Source organism: Pelobates fuscus, chromosome 1, assembly GCF_036172605.1.
Source record: "Pelobates fuscus isolate aPelFus1 chromosome 1, aPelFus1.pri, whole genome shotgun sequence".
Lineage (NCBI taxonomy): Eukaryota > Metazoa > Chordata > Amphibia > Anura > Pelobatidae > Pelobates > Pelobates fuscus.
In genome coordinates, this window is record NC_086317.1 from 170,917,163 (window position 1) to 170,931,581 (window position 14,419).

At 42.6% G+C, this 14,419-nt stretch overlaps 1 protein-coding gene across 5 annotated transcripts in view; it reads right to left on the reverse strand.

Moving 5' to 3' along the window:
- ATP2B4 (ATPase plasma membrane Ca2+ transporting 4) overlaps nt 1-14,419 on the reverse strand; it is a 130,837-nt gene that overhangs the window by 71,172 nt on the left and 45,246 nt on the right. For all 5 annotated transcript variants that reach the window (XM_063452596.1, XM_063452569.1, XM_063452559.1 and 2 more), the window contains exon 2: nt 5,560-6,019. In XM_063452596.1, coding sequence (XP_063308666.1) covers nt 5,560-5,755 — 196 coding nt within the window. In that variant the 5' untranslated portion in view covers nt 5,756-6,019. The remainder of the gene's footprint in view (nt 1-5,559; nt 6,020-14,419) is intronic.

Below are 14,419 nucleotides of genomic sequence, written 5' to 3' on the forward strand. Positions count from 1 at the left end.
GTAGGGGACGGAAACTCATCAGATCAGGGATCTGATCGACGCAACGCCGCTTTTACAGGCACTAGGCCTACCACCAGACTCCCTCGCAAAGCCAGGCCAAGAGAGTGCCACGTCTCCTCAACACCCATGGGACCCGGCGAGATCCATCCAGTTTGTGCCGACCCGAACACCCGAACCCTACGTGGCACTTACTACCTGAAAGGCATACGGAACGGTAAAGAGACGACCTATTGGTCGGACGCGGAGTATCCCAGCTTTAAAAAAAAAATAAAAAATAGACGGTGGATACAAATAAATAGACGGTGGACAAAAAATATATAAAATAACATACCACGATTTGCCCAAAAGTACATAGGAGATCTCATAATCCCTGATTGCTGGACATTTATCCTGTAATACTGCTCTGAAAGAGGTAGCTCTAACTATGTAATGGCGTACAAAATAGCACTAGTCCTCTTTGAAACAACAAGGTAAATTAGGAGTTAACTACCCCCAACCAAGGGCTGCCCTGCATGTAATTTCCTGAATGCTAGTTGCACATCTCAAAAGAGGCCTACCTATCCTGGTATCTAAAGTTTGTTTTATGTTATTGTCCCAGTTATCGGCCCTCTTGCCTAACCACGCTCCCATAACTAGATTTAACCTGGTAATGCTCGCAGACATGACACCTTCAGTTAGTTAACAGACCAACACACTTCTATGGTACTTGGGCTCCCGGTTGCCCCATCCCCAACCATCACTAGGGCTCTAGCACAGCTGGATAAGTCTCATGGCTTCATCTGTTATCCCTCGCATATGACACAGAGAAATCCTTCTGCCTACCATATTACTGCCCACGCTGCCTGACAGACTATCACTAATTAAAGATGGAGAGGCACAACAAGCCCCCGGGTAACCGCATGCATGCAATTCCTCCTTCACTGACCGCTATCGCCTTGATAGGCTCAGACGCGCAGAACTGACACGACAATCCTTGACACGAATGTCATAAGCTCCATCCTTTGCCACAATTCCAGGGTCACTACCTTGCCCGTTGCAGTAAATAGCTCCCAGATATACCGAACGACTAAATTACCACAGACGAGACAGTAAGGGAGAAGATCCGACTAGTGACAGTACTGACACCTTTATATAATGCTCTAATTTGACGCACGAAGAGCTGCACTCCGCTAAAGCGACCAGAAGGCGCACCGCCCATCAGCTAAGTCTGTAAGTTTGCCTCTACTAAAGACGAGGCTGTAGCTAGCAGTCAGCAAACAACTAGTCACTAAGCTTATATTGTCGAGAGCCGCATACCTGTCTCACCCTCTTCGCCCTTAACTAAGAAAACCTGCGGTCACCATACACTAATTGTACACTGTTAAGCCTCAGATAGCAATGGGGTAATTGACTCAGCCTGTTAGTTAACATACTACGTCCACATCCTGAATTAACCCTTTTTTCTAGGTTAACATAGGCAAACCCAACATGCTATGACGCTGTATTGTTTGGAATAGAAACGGTCTGTAATGTAATATGTCTTGGCCTATACATATCTAAGCATCATACTTTTATCATGCCTAGCACGCACCATAAGAGTTGAACTACCTAAGCCTGTTCATATATAAACGTTAAACTTATAATTTACCTACCTTGTACTATCATTGCTGAACCTTAACCTACATTACCATTATAGACAGTGGGAAAAGCCAGAACCTTACACTACATTTTGTCTCTCCCCACTGTCTCTCTCTATTATCATCATAAACAAAAATTGTGATGTCTATTCTTATGCCATGTCACGCTTAATGTAACTATTATCGCTCTGTTTGCGACTGCCGCTGTGGCTGAGCAAGTCTACTGTTGTACCATGCACATCAAAAATAAACAAAAAAGAGGGAAAGGAGGCGGAACCCCTCAAGCATTATCATGCTTGAACCCAGGGGAGCTAAATTTGGACAACCCCTATACTTTCAGCATCCTGTCAAGTTAAACTGACAGGCAGCCAATCACCTCAGCGAGTTCGGGGCCCTTGCCCTAGCATACCATCCATGAACTCAGCGAGCCACTAGTGTCCCCGAACCTCAGGCCCATGCTAGGTTAATCCTAGTCGGCCTACACCGCACGTGCCTAGGGTCAGACTGGACAATCCAGCATGTTTATTCACAGTTATCCTATACTTTTATTTTTGGTTTTTGGGTTTGCAACATGTGCCTAACATTAACTGCCTCATAAGCTTGGCCAACTCCTCAAATAGATGTGTTGTCTCCCCTTCTGCCCAGATAGTGTTAGTAAACACCGTCATTGTGGGAGGTTAAGACATGCAGACTGAGATATATAACTACTCTGTTCATAAATGTTGTTTACGCTACTTTAACCATAAAATAACAGTGCAGTACGCTTTAAATCTTTGTACAAACCAACACTGCCTATTGTATATTTTCGATGTACCTTATTCTTGTCATTGCCAAATGATGTACTCACTACTGCACTGCCAAAAATAATTTAAAAAAAAATAAATAAACTTGAAAAATAAAAAAAAACTTCTTACATTTCTCTTTTTTTTTTTTTTAGATTTTATTCCTATTAAATTAATGTTTCATATTTGATGTGAATTGAAAGCTCAGTTTCTCCTGAACAAAATGATATATAACATGCGTGGGAGCACTTAATATGAAAGAGGTAAATTCTAGGTTTTGTTTTTATTTGAACGTGTACAATTGCCTCAGTCCTTAAGTGGTTAAACTAAAGTTGTCTTGGTGACCATAGTGTAACACAATGCCAGCAAAGATGCATCAAAACAATACCTTCAGCCTTATTCTGGGTGTGAGGCATCAGCAGTTATCTGCAAGGCATCCAAATAGAGCTGCCCATGTGCAGACTTGCTCATAGGTCTGCTGCAGCGTGTCAGAAAGTCTCAGCACCTTCTGTGACTGTTAGCATAACTCCATCCCATCCAGATTGGAAGGCACCATGACACTGCTCCTGCAGTCAATGTCAGATGTCACCATGTATGTTGATATATACCACATTACCGATACTAATAGATTCCAACTGCCATTACTGGACACTCATCACAATTAAAATGTTTCTTAAAAATATGAACATCTAGCTATACTAAATTCTATTAACTGCAGGCCGCAACCCATAAATACATCAAAACTAGGCCCAGCCTACATGCAAGTGAGGGGAGTAGAAATGCATCAAAAATGTCCCCTTCGTGCAACATGGCAAGGAAACCATGTGTATACAGATTATTAAAACAATATGGGAACTTGTAGAGTAATGAGTACAAAAGGAGAGGACCCTGTCTGAGGACTGAGATCTAGCATTTATAGCCCTTATATACAAATTACTAAGCTGGACAGCATGTGAGCCTACAATCAAAAGGTTATGATGTGAAACGGAGATAAGAGTGAGAAAGTAATCTGGGAAATTTAAAGCGGCACTGTCAGCGCCTGGGTGGCAGATGGGGGGTAGCAGTCAAAGGTAAGTAAGGCAGGAGGAGCACACTTATAACTATGGACACTAGAGGGGGATGAGAGTCAGTGAAGGTGGATGTTGTCTGACTACTGAACTGCGCAATATAGTATGTATTAAAGGACCACTATAGGCACCCAGACCACTTCAGCTTAATGAAGTGGTCTGGGTGCCTGGTCCAGCTAGGGTTAACCCTTTTTTCTTTCTTTCTTTTTTTTTTTATAAACATAGCAGTTTCAGAGAAACTTCTATGTTTATACTGAGGGTTAATCCAGCCTCTAGTGGCTGTCTCATTGACAGCCGCTAGAGGCGCTTGCGTACTTCTCACTGTGAAAATCACAGTGAGAAGACGCCAGCGTCCATAGGAAAGCATTATAAATGCTTTCCTATGAGACCGGCTGAATGCGCGCGCGGCTCCCCTTCCTCTCTGCAGAGCCCGGCGGGAGGGGGACCCTGAGGGTGGGGGCACCCTCAGGGCACTATAGTGCCAGGAAAAAGAGTATGTTTTCCTGGCACTATAGTGGTCCTTTAACAATCAAATGATGTTCTTTTGGCTAGTAATGGATGACTAGTTGAACATTTTTGACTCATGGTACATTTGCATTCTTCATTCTGCACTACTTCAATATGACTATCTTAATATGACTAATGCTATAGAACTTTATTTTTATTTAAGATTGCAGGAAGTTCCAAACTTCTCAACATTTTGTGCAGTCTACAACTGTAGGTAAACTACAAAAATAGCACGGTAGATATACACTAGGTGGGTTACAGACCATGAAAAATGTACTTTCCATAGTAGTCTGAGATACAGACCATGCAATTATCTTACAAGTGGAGCTGTCATTTGTTGGTGACAATGTCACATTCAGATAAACATACACACTTAATCTATACAAAGTATACATTGCTTACTCTAGTTTACCATTTCTGCTGCAGGGGAGGCACACACATGGTTATTAGTAGTGATGCAGATAAAGGCCATGTATGGAATAATTAGCTAACTTTATTTTTAAATGTGGTTGTTATGTAATATACATACAAAAAAAAAAAAACATCAACCACCGTTTCCATTTGATTGCAGTTCCACTTAATACAAGACAGCATTAGGAGCCCGTTATCTGCAAAAGTCTCGTCTAAAAACATGACTAAAGGGGAGTGGGATCTGCAGGGTTGTTCTTTGCATGACTGTGCATGTTTATATTGGCATACTTTTACAAATGCCATAGCAGTGCAAAACTGACTAACAATGGATTGTCCCTGAGGCATGATTCACAGTGTGATTCCAAAGAACACTATTCAAAAAGGCAACATAAGGATAATTTACCCAAATGCCAGTTAGCTACAAATTGTAGCAATTTTTTTTGTTTTTTATAAATCAGTAGCTATGCTCTTAAAGGAACACTATAGTCACCAGAAAAAAATACAGCTTATTGTAGTTGCTCACGTGAGTATAAATCAGACATTGCAGGCATTTTAATGTAAACACTGCCTTTACAGAGAAAAGGCGGTGTTTACATTACTGCCCAGGAACATCTCCAGTGGCCACTCCAGAGACAACCACTGGAGGTGCTTCTTGGGGCAGTGCTGCACATAGATGCTCAACCCTCTCCATAGAGATGCATCAAGTCAATGCATCTCTATGAGGAGATGCGGATTGGCTACGGTGGCATTTGGGCCCGCCCCAACCTGACCTCCTCATAGCAATTGACAATCTCAGCAAATCCAATGCTTTCCTATGGGATCAGGAGCAGGGTGGCGCTGGATATAAGGTACTATTGTTTTATTATTTAAGAGGGGCAGGGACCCTACATGTGTTAACACTATAGGGTCAGGCATACAGGTTTGTGTTCCTGACCCTATAGTGTTCCTTTAAGTTTGACAAAAGGAATTCCAAAAATTATGTAGATTCCTCATGCATTTAGTCTCAAATAGGGCTCACTACGTATACTCAACATCGATTTAGAAATGACTGCCATTGGAGAGCTACTCTGGCCCTATAAAGAGACTGTCTCTACATGACAAATAATACAACAAAACATTTGGGTGTGGAGCAGAATTGGAAAGGGGTTTCTTCTTTGCTCATAAGAAATAGCTTACCTTCAACAGGGGAGGTCTTGAGTCTGCGACATATGTTAGGAACCCCACCATATGTGTCATTTATCCTGGTGACTGCCTCCCCACTCCGCAGTTCCATGAGGAGACGCAAATCCTCCACACTGCAGCCAAAGTCCCCCTCATAGCTGCCCTCATTCACAGAGTTGGCGGGGTGATGATCTGTAGAATTGTTAGCCATTTTATTGTTTTTATATATATATATATATATATATATATCTCGATTTAACCAAGAAGTTTATGTATTTCCTTTTTGAAATTATTTTTTGATTGTTAAGTAGTATCTATTTCTCAAATTGTGTGCCGGCTCTACGCCATTCTCTTCACAGACACCTCCCGTGAATGTGCCGGGGTCAACAGAGAAAACAGGACGTTCATGTTACCGGGAGCAACACTGGCAACAGCCGCAAATCACTTTGGTGCCGGGGATGACAGACAGAAGGAGCTGAAATAAAAAGCATACAGAAAGAGGAGGGTGTCAATTTATCAGTTACAATGCAATAACATTACATACAATAAAGAAAAGCAAATTTCATATATGGTCACATTGAACAATGTACAGGGGAAATCAGCTCCCAAGAAAGAAAAAGATAAATAAATACAAGTATGATGTCACACATATATTTGTATAGACAGGCAGGATATAGACACAAAGGTAAATAAGGCAACCAGGATATGAAGCTATACCTTACTGGTTTTAAAAGATATGTATCAGCATATAAGGCATACATTACGAGCCACGTGAAAGGTGATAGGATGAGCAAACAGACTGCACATGAAATATACAACTCTCACCAGCTGTTACTGTGATTGCAGAGTATGTACCTATCTTTAGAATTGACAAGCACAGCACATATGTAATGTTCAGTCTATCTCGCTGTCTAATAGTATATATTCTACATTGTACATGTAGTAGGGGCATTTGTTAAACACCACAAAAACAAAAAAATAAATAAAATCAGAACACAGTAGGATTTCAAAAGATCATAATATAAGTGTTAAAAAACAAAAAAACATTAAAATAGCCAATACAAATGTCAGACATTAGAAAATGAAAAAGAAAAAACCTCATCCAAGTCATTATTATTAATGCCATTTGATGCCCAGCAAAACAAATTAACCAAATTCCTACTTACAATAGTTATGAGAAAAATAAAAAATGGAGCCCAGCTTTCATGCACTTATATTTTTAGTAAAAATAAATGCCATTGGTGTCCGAGCAGCGCATGTGAGCGGACGTGCGGGACGAGTGCTCTCCAGAACAGCGACCTTTACAGCCTGATTTAGCCACAAAAACACCCCGAAAACGAGCCGACTAACGAGGGGACACGTCACAAGCCGACATGTCGTCGAGATCAACGAAAAAATATAAACAACAAAAGCTAAACTCACACTTCGGAGTGCACAATTCACTAGACCACGATGTCCAAGATGGCGCCGACGGGCCCACCTCACCGGCTCCTGACTCCGACATAGGAGACCACACTGCAGATCAGGCTGAATTTTCCAACCCAGCAACTGACCTCTCGGTGAGAACAATAATGCAGGAGCTGAAAGCTTCCTTTAAAGCAGACATCCAGCAAATGACTGCAGAAATAAAAGCCGACATAAACAACATCGGCGAAAGAACGGCAAAACTTGAAGAGCGCACGGATGAACTTATCGACGCCCACAACTCCATGGCTGAGGCCTACTCCTCGCTCAAAGCAAAACTTCAATCTCTGGAGGAGAAAATGGCAGACCATGAAGATAGGAGCAGAAGAAATAATGTCCGCATTAGAGGCATACCTGAATCTATCCAGACCTCTGATCTCCCTCGGTATGTACAGGATTTATTTAAATCACTGATACCCTCTTTAAACACCCTGGACCTGATGCTGGATAGAACACACAGACTACCTAAACCTAAACACCTACCTCCAGCTACCACTAGAGACGTAATTACAAGAATACATTTCTATACAGTGAAAGATAAGATCATGCAGGCTTCCAGAAACCCGTCAAAATGGCCGGAATCCTACCAACACATCAAAATTTTCACAGACCTATCCTCTGCTACTATGCTCAAACGACGTACCTTCGCACCCATTACCACTGCACTGCGAACTGCCAACATCCCTTATAAATGGGGATTCCCCACCAAACTACTTGTGAAGAGGAACGGAGTGGACAGAGCCATCACCGATCTTAAAGAAGGCAAGCGTCTCCTGCAAGAATGGCAAGTACCGCTTCCCCCCGCGGGTGCAGACCATCCAACCGCTACTGGTGCCTCCGCACCGCAACCGCTGACCAAGGAATGGTCACAAGCCCATAAGACCCACGGACACTCCATGTACTCTAAAGCTCCGACTACCTGATCCTGCTGAGGTCAAGCGGACGAGATTTGCCGGAGAAAGTCATACCACCTTGACCTCTGATACTGTAACGTATAATGATCTAATGCACCAATACTTACGGATTTAATTGCTTTATAGCTATTTTATATGTATGCTCCTTGCTTTTCCCCCCCTAACCAATGGCTAATTCAATGTTTAATTTGTTACGCTGTTATGGGCGAGATGTAACCCGCTCCTTGTTAACTTACTTAACTGATTTGTTAGACTGTATAACTTTTATACATTGTCACTATCGAATCACCCCCAAGGCCTACTAATGGCCATGTTTATCCGTTGCTTTAAGCAGCTGCATGTCACCTCCAGTGACATACGGAATGTTGTACATAGTTTTACCCCAGTTATCCCTACCCTCGAATCCAAGGGCACATTAAATATGAACCATAGATTATCTACTACTGTTGTAGCACAACTAATAGGCATCCACAAGTCCAGTATAATAATATCCTGGAGGGAACGAAAAATAAGATGGAAAGGGAAGGCAGCGAACCTACGCCTTCGCAGTAGCACACCTTTTACCCGACCTTATGTCGATTAAAATATTATCTCTAAATACCAAAGGACTTAACTCCCCAAATAAAAGGAGACTAGCCCTACTTGAAGCCAAAAAGTGTAAAGCCCTTATAGCATACTACCAAGAAACGCACTTCACCTGGAAAGGCAGACCAAAATTTAACTCTAAAGACTACCCTCATGACTTTCACACTTGTTATAAATCCAAAAAACGTGGTGTGTCGACACTGATAAGTAAAGATGCCGCATTCACGTTAATACGCAAGATCAGCGATAAAAAGGGCCGTTACCTAATCATTCAGTGCCTCATTAATAACAATCCTTATACCCTAATCAATGTGTACAGTCCCAATACCAATCAACATGAATTCCTGCTTATGGTTTTAGCACTCGCAGATTTATACAAATATGGAGAGATAATCATAGGTGGTGACACTAATTTTTTGATTGACAGTAACATGGACTCCTCCTCCACAGCCGATATCTCAGCGGCCTCTCTCACCCATAGAGCAGCACTGACATCTAAGATATGTGACACCCTGGCGGCCCACCAACTGGTTGACCCATGGCGCATCCAGCACCCCGCAGAGGTGGACTTCACTTCACCTGCCACACTGCGGCACACAATAGCTATTCCCGAATTGATAGGTTTCTGGTTCCAGCCACTTATATGCCTAACATAGAAGAAACCACCATTGGGTTGATTACGTGGTCAGACCATGCACCTACCACAATGAGCCTAAGAGCACCCTTCCCTAGCAAAGGCACAGGTTCCTGGAGACTCAACGAGTCGCTCCTGACAGACCCAGCCGTTATCACACAAATAAAGGTTGACCTCACCAATTATTTTAACGAAAACACAAACAATGAGACCTCGGTAGACCAAATTTGGTTAGCGCATAAAGCGTGTATCCGAGGAAGCTTCATAAAACAGGCAAGTCGAGCCAAAAAACTGAGAACCGCAGAGTACAGTGCCCTCATAACTGAAATTGCCCAATTAACGCATTCCAACAAACGCAACCCCAATCCTAAGACGCATACACATCTTCTACAACTGCAATCCAAACTTAGAAATATAGAAATGGCCAAAACAACTTATGCTCTCCGTAAGGTTAAACACAACTTTTTTGCCAATGGGAATAAAGCAGGCGCTAAACTAGCAGCGCAGCTCAAACGTAGAATGACGGCCTCTAGAATAGCTTATCTAGAAGACAAGAAAGGAGACCGCATCATCGACCCACAGGGTATAGTTTCAAAATTTGCAAACTACTACGGGGACCTATATAACTTAGCGACCGACCCCAATGTCACTCTACCAAACCCACAACTCATTCAAGACTTCTTGGGCGACTTAGACCTGCCCAGCCTGACAGATGCAGACAGAGAAACCCTACAAGGCCCATTCACCCTAGAAGAACTGTCCGAAGCCATAGCTCACTTGCCTACTCATAAATCTCCAGGCCCAGATGGCCTCCCCAACGCATATTATCAAACCTTTACCTCTCTCCTTTCTCCGCACCTCTTAAAGGTCATGAATGAGAGTTCACAACAAGGCACCCTACCGAAAGAAATGCTACTAGCCCATATCTCGACCCTCCCGAAACCAGGAAAGCCCCCGACACAATGTAAAAATTTCAGACCTATCTCCCTTCTGAACTGTGACGCTAAACTCTATGCGAAACTCCTTAGCAATCGACTAGCACCACTACTACACAAACTCATACATAATGACCAGTCAGGTTTTGTGAAGGGAAGACAAGGCTCAGACAACACTAGAAAAATCCTTAACGTAATAGATGCCATACAGAGACAGGGATCAGAGGGTCTCTTCTTGGCGCTGGACGCCGAGAAAGCCTTCGATCGCCTCAACTGGAAGTACATGACCGAAGTCCTGAAAAAGTTTAACTTCCCGGAGAACGTCATAACAAGTATTATGGCCCTGTACAGTTGCCCAGCGGCCAGAGTGTCCCACAATGGCTTCTTATCCCAACCGTTTACAATCACAAACGGCACCCGACAAGGGTGTCCACTATCTCCCCTCCTCTACATTTTATCCCTAGAACCCCTAGCTCATAAAATCCGGACCCACCCTGACATCCACGGAATTACCATAAACGACAGAAAATACAGCCTGGCGCTTTTCGCCGATGATATTTTTATAACCCTTTCTAAACCACAACAGTCTTTACCCCCACTTATGGCTCTATTACAAAGTTTTGGTGACATCTCCCATTACCGCTTAAACCAGGATAAAACACAGGCATTACCAGTAGGAATGCCGAAATTAAAGGTAGACTCACTAAGGGACCGCTTCCACTTTGACTGGAGATTAACATTCATTACATACCTAGGGATGAAGATAGCATCCACTATATCTAAAACGATAACGCTTAACTACAATACCCTAGCCCTCGTGTGTAAAACGGAACTAAATAAATGGAAACATGTCATACTCTCATGGTTGGGAAAAATCAACGCATATAAAATGATGATCCTCCCCCGTATCCTTTATTTTTTTAGAATGTTACCCCTGAAACTCCCCGCCCAATACTGTAAAGATTTACAGAAAATGTGTAATACATTCATTTGGGCAGGTAAAAAAACCTAGGGTGCCGATACGGCTTCTCCAACTTGCACCCAAACTAGGAGGTGTGGGCCTGCCGAACATTGGTCAATACTATAAAGCTGCTGCACTAACCGGTGGTGTCCTCCTCCATGCCCAGCCCAACCTCTTACAATGGACAGACATGGAGAAAGCACATTGTCCAAACTCACCCCTCATTGACTATATGTGGACACCTCGCTGTCTTCGGACACGGAGACCCATGCTCTTTCCGACTACCTCCCATACCATTAATACATGGGACAAGTTCCTCTCGAGCTTAGGCCACCACGAAAAATTCCATCCAAAAGCACCCATTTCAATTGTTAAATCTGTGTCACAAAACATCCCACTTCACCTCTGGACTAATGCAGGGATCACTCACATATCTCAACTAGTGAGGAATAAAGAAATGACTCCCTTCCCTGAACTACAGACTCATTGGCAATTACCAAGCAGGGCCATCTTCTCCTACCTACAACTGAAGAGTATCATACTAGCATACATGCCACATAGCGGCACCTCACCTGACTCCAGTTGGGTTACCCCTACTCTGCTCTTAAACAGGTGCTGGTCCGCACCGACGAAACCAAAGACCCTAGCACTATGCTATAAAGCATGGCAAGAGATTGCACCCTCGCCACCCCTATCCCACAAAACCCAATGGGAGGCGGATTGTAATGAAACCCTTACACAAAACGAATGGCTGAAAGCCCTAAATGGACTCTCTAAACAGACCCGTTGTTACTCTCACATAGAAGCCCATAGGAAATTAATGTACCGCTGGTACATAACCCCACAACGTCTCCATCGCATATTCCCCAACACACCACCCACTTGCTGGAGGTGTAGCAATGCCCTGGGTACATTAAAGCATATTTGGTGGTCCTGCAAAACTATCCAACCCCTATGGACACAAGCCCGTACCATATTAGATGAACTGAATATTCCGAACTTTCCCTTGACCCCCACAGTGTGCCTACTCCTGCTCCTACCCCCGCAGTTAAATCCAGGTGAAAAACAAATCACTGCACTTACACTGATGGCGGCAAGGAGCCTCTTAGCACAATGCTGGAAATCCCAGCAATGTCCATCCATACCTCAACTACGAGCAAAGTTGGATCAATTCTACTATTATGAAAAATTATCCCTCGACACAGTAGAACGCATGCAACGATTCAACGTCACATGGCATATATGGGAAACCACATACCACAACAAACAGATGACCCAACCAACCATGCCCACATCACCTCCCACATACCCTTAAAACAATAAAATTCCATCTCACACACTACTGCATACTCTACAAATCAAATAGCCAACCTGGCTGCCAGCCTGTAAATCAATCCTCCGATTACCACTGGCTCCCTACATTAGTGATGCCCTATCCTTCCTAGTTATCCAAGTTCTACTCCTTCACCGAGAACCACTCTCACCCCCCAAACTTAACTGTCCCACAAGGTACTAACTGAAGATCATAAGGTTACTCTACCACATAGAATGTAATGGTACACCAATAAGCTCACCTCTGAAGTTTGGGACAATGAATGTAACATGTAATTATGCTGAAATTGATCACGACATCGGATGAGACTGTAACATACCTGTTATATTGTTACTACCAATGTTGCCGCTAACTACAACACTTGCAAATGTTCCTTCACAATGTACCTTAACGATGTTTCTATATGTGAACCATATAACCAATGATGACCCCTCCCTACTCTTCTTTCTGTATCCCTGATATTATTTCAAAATGCAATAAAAATCTAAATTTGAAAAAAATAAATGCCATTGTCAAGTTTGTAAAGGTGAGGATATAAAAGGGATGCATGACTGTGATAGTATACATTTAGGCAAGCTCACCCATTTTTCTAAAATATGAGAAGCCAGAGATTATCCAAAATCTATTTTGACACAAATTCACATTATGTACCATGGCATTAGTTTATCGTCTCATTCAATTAGATAATTAGCTTAGAAGCCAAGTTTTAAAGTGTAATATAATTATCATTAGGATACATATTGCAAAACACTAGACCAGGGGTCAGCAACCTATGGCACGTGTGCAATGCATGGCACTCAAGGTGCCTTTGCACGGCACTCAAGACTGCCAGAGCCAAACAGGCTCTGGTTTACCAGGAGTCCCAGTGGGACTTCAGATATTTGCTACTGCAACCCAAGTGGTGAGGGACAATCCTCAATTCACACATTGCATCACATAGATGTAGTGATCACTACCTCCCAGTACTTGTGAATGGGAATCCACACTGGAGTAGAGCAGCCTGCAGCATCTTCCGCAGCTCGTGCCCTTGACCTGTACCTGGTCCCCATTGGATCTTAGGGAAGACACTAGAGCTCTAGATATACACAGAGCTCTACAAGAAGCACTTTTCCATGTAGATAATACAGACAGCTCACACACACAAAGACACACACAGTCCCCACAAACAGCAGCACCGACAATCCAGATACACGTACACTTCCCACATTCAATAAGCATCATACACAAAACCACAAACTACTTATAAACATATACAACATAACAGCCCACATACGCACAAATACAATGTTACAAAGAAACTTCAGCATCCATAAATAACACAAGCACAATACGGCAACATGCACACCTTTTTTTTTTATAATAGGACCAGCACGCCAAGAGACTTCAAGATCTTGTTTTGGCACAGTACTACTAAAAGGTTGCCTACCCCTGCACTAGATCATGCCCAGCATCAAAGAGGCCTGCACTACATTCGGGAAAGCAGGCCTGCTACAGTAAACCAGTTACTGTGGGCAATTGCCTAATTCTTGATGAATATGATGTGCCAGTTTCTAATAATGGACACCCACTAAAATGACTTTGGAACAAATTCTTTGTCCTGATCCAGGGGTTAAGAGCCACACTGGTCTAAGAGAAATCGATTTCCTTGTTTCAGATAAAATGATTGGAGGTCGATCATAAAAAACTTTTTTTGTTTCGTTTAACGCACGCATTTACATTCACACACATACACATTATAATAATTTTTTTAAAAAGTGTTCATTGTCCCTTTATTATAGTAAAAGTGTGGCTTGTGCAAGGAGTGGGGTAAAAAAAATAAAATCCTGCCTCTTTTCCCAACCCTTCCAATATCTATTCTATGTTCAAAGAGATCAATGTTCGGAAACACTATTCCCATGATTTTCTCATGATATTGCTAATTATTTAGCATGTTGCCTCTGAAATGTATTTTGCCTTTATAAATCTCCTCAATAGTGAGGTTGTAAAACATATTTAGATTTTTTTTCTTTGGTTTTTACTGTATGTATTTAAGCTGATGTGTACTATGGT